Below are 4,466 nucleotides of genomic sequence, written 5' to 3'. Positions count from 1 at the left end.
GCCGGCTTTCCTGGAGAGGGGGTTGGCTTGAAAGAAGGGAACAATGCCCAGTCCCTGCAAAGGCTGCAGCAGCAGCAGAGCTGGGGCTCGCTCCCCAGCTGAGCTGGAGTGGGAGGCGGATGTGGCGGGGAGCCAGCGTTTATTGCTTGGCAGCATAAACAAAACAGCTGCTGCTGCTCAAATGGCCCGGAATGAAACCTCCGCTCCTCTGACTCGGTGAGCACAGTCGGACTCTGTCCAGCCCTCAGGAGTACCTGGAGATGTAACAAAGGTGAAGCAGCTCCTGGCTGGGTAACAGGGTTGGAGACACTTCCAGACAGCTGCTGGTGCCAGCAGAGTCCTGTGCAGTGACTTTCCCCTGCTTGCAAGGCACAGCCAGGCTGGGAGCTGCTGGATGGTTGGATCCCATGATCTTAACAGCCTTTTCCCATCAAAACGAGTCTGTCTCCCTGCTGCTGCCTGTGGGCTCCAGGCAGGCTGTGGGCTCCTCTCCCTGCAGCCTGATGAGCTCCCGTTAGGCTCAGCCAGCGATGGAGAGGAGGCACAAAAAGGGTGTATGAAAAAAGGCCCAGCCTGGGGGCTGAAAATGGCAAAAGCATCAGAAAAGGGGGTGGAAAGGAAGCTGGTGCATCTGCTCCAGCCCCCAGAAGCAGGGCAGCTCCCTTCCTTCCCATCCTGCCAGCTCTTGCCTGTGCAAGCAGCTCGGAAGAGTTGTGACATTGATTTATTTAATTCTGAAGCAATGGATCACACCCAAACCATGCTTCTGTGGTGAGACAGTTGGTTGTACCTTTGGTGCCTGTTTCCTCTGACCATGCTGGTTCCTGTCTCACCTCTGCCCCATAACAGAGCTTTTCTTTCCCAGGCACTGCCTCCCCTCACCTGGAGCAGGGCCTGAAGCACACAGCCCTTTGGGACAGAAGGGCCAGCACTTTATCCCATTTTTTTGGATAGTGAGGAAACCCAACTCCATGGAGAGTGACCAGGTAAGGGCAGAGAATACCTTAATCTTTAAAGTTTTGAAGAGATTTGTGTCTCCTTCAAAGCTAGAAGGCGGTGTGAGATCTGAGCTTTCCTCAGTCTCTAGTTACAAAGATACAGGAAGATCTGAGCCCTCGATTTGGACTCAAGCAGGGAATGCTCCTCACTGTCCTACTAAATACGGTCTCAAGAGTGGGCTGGGAAAACCTGCACCTTAAGCACACAGAGCAGGCAATGGACACAGTGGATTTTATTCAGATTTATTGAAGCAGCTCCAGGCTGAGTAATAAACACACAAAACTGCCGTATAAAAAAAGAAATAAATGTACAGAACCAGCCCGTGGGCAAAGTACTGTCACATGTTCTGACAGTCCAGGCAACTGCTTGGGTGCTGCGAGTCCCAGCAGTGCAGTCCAGAGCCTGCAGCAGGTCAGGAGTGTCCTTCCTCCTTTCTAGTAAGTATCACTGAAACCAAAATAATCCCTCTGGTTCCTGCTCTGAGATCACACAAGTTAGGAGGAAACTTGGAAACCTTTTGCTGTCTCAAGGGACAGCACAAGCTGTCAGCCCAAGGAGGTCCCTCTGTGCCTGTCCCCTCCCTGGCCTGACCAAGGGGATGGATTTGCAGAAGCGATTCAAAGCCAAAACCGTGCTGCCTTGAGCCCTGCTGGTGCTGACGGATCCACGCTGGCACCCAGCTCACAGACTTGCCAGGAGGGAGGAGGTTCTCCTGCTGCCTGCGTGTTCCATCTGGATCCTCAGTCAAGGGAGGCACTGGCAAAATCAGGTGTGAAGCCTGTGGTGCAGAGCAGAGTATTGTGAGACCAGTGCCCAGCTACCCCAACCGCACTCCTCAGGCCTCAAATCCCAGAGAAATCAGCAATGCCTGCTGATTTCCCTCTACAGACAGGAATTTTCTAAAGGTATCCCTGGCTATTTTATTACAGTATATAATTTTATTTAGACAGTACAACTCTTGCAAGGAGAAAAGAAAAACCCTGCAGGGTCTGTGATTCACTGGCGTCGTTTCTGCCAAAAGCTTTTAGAAAGGTTTAATTCCAGTTGCAAATGTTGAAAGTCAATCTCTGTGTAGCAGCAAAGCAATGGCATGAAAGGGACACCAGGGAATAATTAGAAGCAGAGAAACCCTGTGTTTATACATAGACAAGGCTTGCCTTATAAATGCAATTACCCACCATTCTGGGACTAAATCCCAGCTATAATCTTGTTCTGGCACCAGCTCACAGCCCTGGCGTCCCACAAGACATTTGGGTGCCACTGGCAGATTAAGCGTGGCACCAGGAGGAGGAGGCTGTGCTAAAAGCAGCAACCAGAGCCGGTGGCACCACGGGGTCTGTCCCAGCTCCTGCAGACAGCCTGCCTGCAAAAACATCGACTCCTCCAGCCTCCTGACCCAGGGACGACACCCAATCCCCACACACGGCATTCCCCAAAATCTTTGCACGGGCCAAGATGCCAGGTTAAGAGTCTTGTTATTTATACTAATCTTCTCCCTGCAGCATTTCAGCACCTACAGAGGCCTTCTCTCTCCTGCAGGGCTTTAGATCCCAAACTACCAGCCTGGAAGTTCTGGAGCTGATGTTCTCTAGGACAACTCCAGTCCAGAGCCACGTGCATCTGCCCCTCAAGGTTTAACCTGATGCAAAGGAGCTCTGGATTGACCCACAACTATTTACCTTCCAGATCCTCCACCACACTCAGGCTGACAGGTACTTCCAGGTGCTGACAAAGGCGGTGGGGATGAGGGAATAAGGCACCGTGGTGACACTGCTCCAGGTGTCGGATGAGGGGTCGTAGCAGTCCAGGGTCTTGCAGCGCTGAGCCCCACAGTAGCCCCCCACCACGTAGAGCCTGTTCCCCGAGGTAACAGCGCGGCAGCTGATGCGCTTGGCGGTGACATCCCCAAACTTGGACCACTGGAAGGTGTCACTGTGGAAGCGGTAAGCGGAGCTGGCGGAGAACTCCGTGTCCCCACCAATGACGATGACGTGGCTGCCCACCACGGCGGCAGCCGTGTAGCGCCAGGGCTGGGGGCAGCTGGCGGGCACCGTCCAGCGGTTCTGGCAGGGATCGAAGCACTGCACCTTGGGCAGCTTGTTCTGGTTGGCGCTGGTGCCCCCGAAAACAAACAGCTTCATCTTGGCTCCCACCACAGCAGCGTTGCTCACGCCTTCCCGGAGAGGAGCCACCAGGGACCACTTGTCCAGCTGAGGGTCATAGTGCTCCACTTGCTTGAGGGACACGGAGGGAGAGGCCGGGAAGGCTCCGCTCATGGCCGTGTGACCGCCCACCACGTACAGGCAGTGGTCCAGCTCGGCGGAGCCGTGGCCAAACCGTGCCACCAGCATGGGAGCAGCTTTGGCCCACTCGTCGTGGAGGGTGTCGTACACCCAGACGTCCCTGGAAGCGCCGTTCTCGGAGCCCTTGCCGCCGGTGATGTAGACCTTGCAGCCGATGGCGCAGGCACTGCACTCTTTGCGGGGGCTGGGGATGTCGGCACGAGGGATGATCTCGCTGGTTTTGTGGTCCAGCATGTAAATCTTGTCGCACATGAAGGTCTGGCCCCCGAGCAGCAGCAGGGCCTGACTGACCTTGCGGGGCCGGGCACAGCACCCCGTCACCAGGCCGTCGTTCTGCAGGATCTTCATTTTGCATCGGACGGCGTCGGCCACGATCTCCTCCCCCAGCTTGTGGCTGGTCACCAGCTTCTCACAGGCCACCTGCTTCCGCAGGTAGGACTCGGGCAGCAGGGCCAGGCGGACGGAGCGCAGCAGCTCAGGTAGGACTTCGTGGCGTCGGGGCAAATCATAGCGGATCCAGCCTATAACAGCTTCATAGACCAGCGTCTCATCCTCCACCTCCAGCTCCTCGCTCTCCACCAGCTCCAGCAGCTTGTCTTTGGGCAGTCGGAGGAAATCTTCAGTCTTGCAGAGCGAGGTGAAGTTGGCCAAGGCCATCCTCCAGGACAGCTCCAGCAGCCGCTCGCAGCAGTGGGCATCGGACAGCAGCAGCATGTTCAGGCAATTCCCAGGGTAGAGATTCTTCTCCAGAAAGTCAGCCGAAGCATCCCGGATATCCTGGAACTGCAGCATGTCCCCGGCCTCCAGCAGGGACTCTGCATTCTCCTCGTTGATCAGCACCCGGGCTGAGTAGGCATAGTCCAGCAGCAGCTCCAGCACCTCGGGGTGCAGGGAATCGTGGAAGTTGACCTCGGCATCTCTGCTCTCCTTCAGGCCCCCGCTGAACATGGCGTTGAAGTAGCGGCTGCAGGCGGCCAGGACGGCTCGGTGGCAGGGGAAGCTCTGGTTCCCCGCCCGCAGCACCACGTCGGTGAAGAGGTTCTGCTGGCGGAGCAGGTTCAGCTGGGTGAGGAGGCTGTCGGCGTGGCCCGGTTTGTGGAAGAGGTGGATGTTCATGGAGCCGGAGCTCGAGCGGGATTTCCGGTTCTCGTGGCTGCTCACGGA

At 56.3% G+C, this 4,466-nt stretch overlaps 1 protein-coding gene across 1 annotated transcript; it reads right to left on the bottom strand.

The window, feature by feature from the left end:
• Positions 1-1,225: 1,225 nt before the first annotated feature.
• Positions 1,226-4,466, bottom strand: LOC103622108 (ectoderm-neural cortex protein 1). Its single transcript, XM_008641005.2, has 2 exons — positions 2,679-4,466; positions 1,226-1,777 (listed from the first exon to the last, which is right to left on the bottom strand). Exon 1 carries the CDS (start codon positions 4,416-4,418, stop codon positions 2,700-2,702), a length of 1,719 nt encoding a protein of 572 aa, XP_008639227.1. The 5' UTR covers positions 4,419-4,466; the 3' UTR covers positions 1,226-1,777; positions 2,679-2,699.

The sequence above is a fragment of the Corvus brachyrhynchos genome, unplaced genomic scaffold, assembly GCF_000691975.1.
Source record: "Corvus brachyrhynchos isolate BGI_N302 unplaced genomic scaffold, ASM69197v1 scaffold219, whole genome shotgun sequence".
Classification (NCBI taxonomy): Eukaryota; Metazoa; Chordata; class Aves; order Passeriformes; family Corvidae; genus Corvus; species Corvus brachyrhynchos.
This window is presented reverse-complemented; position numbering and strand designations above follow the sequence as displayed.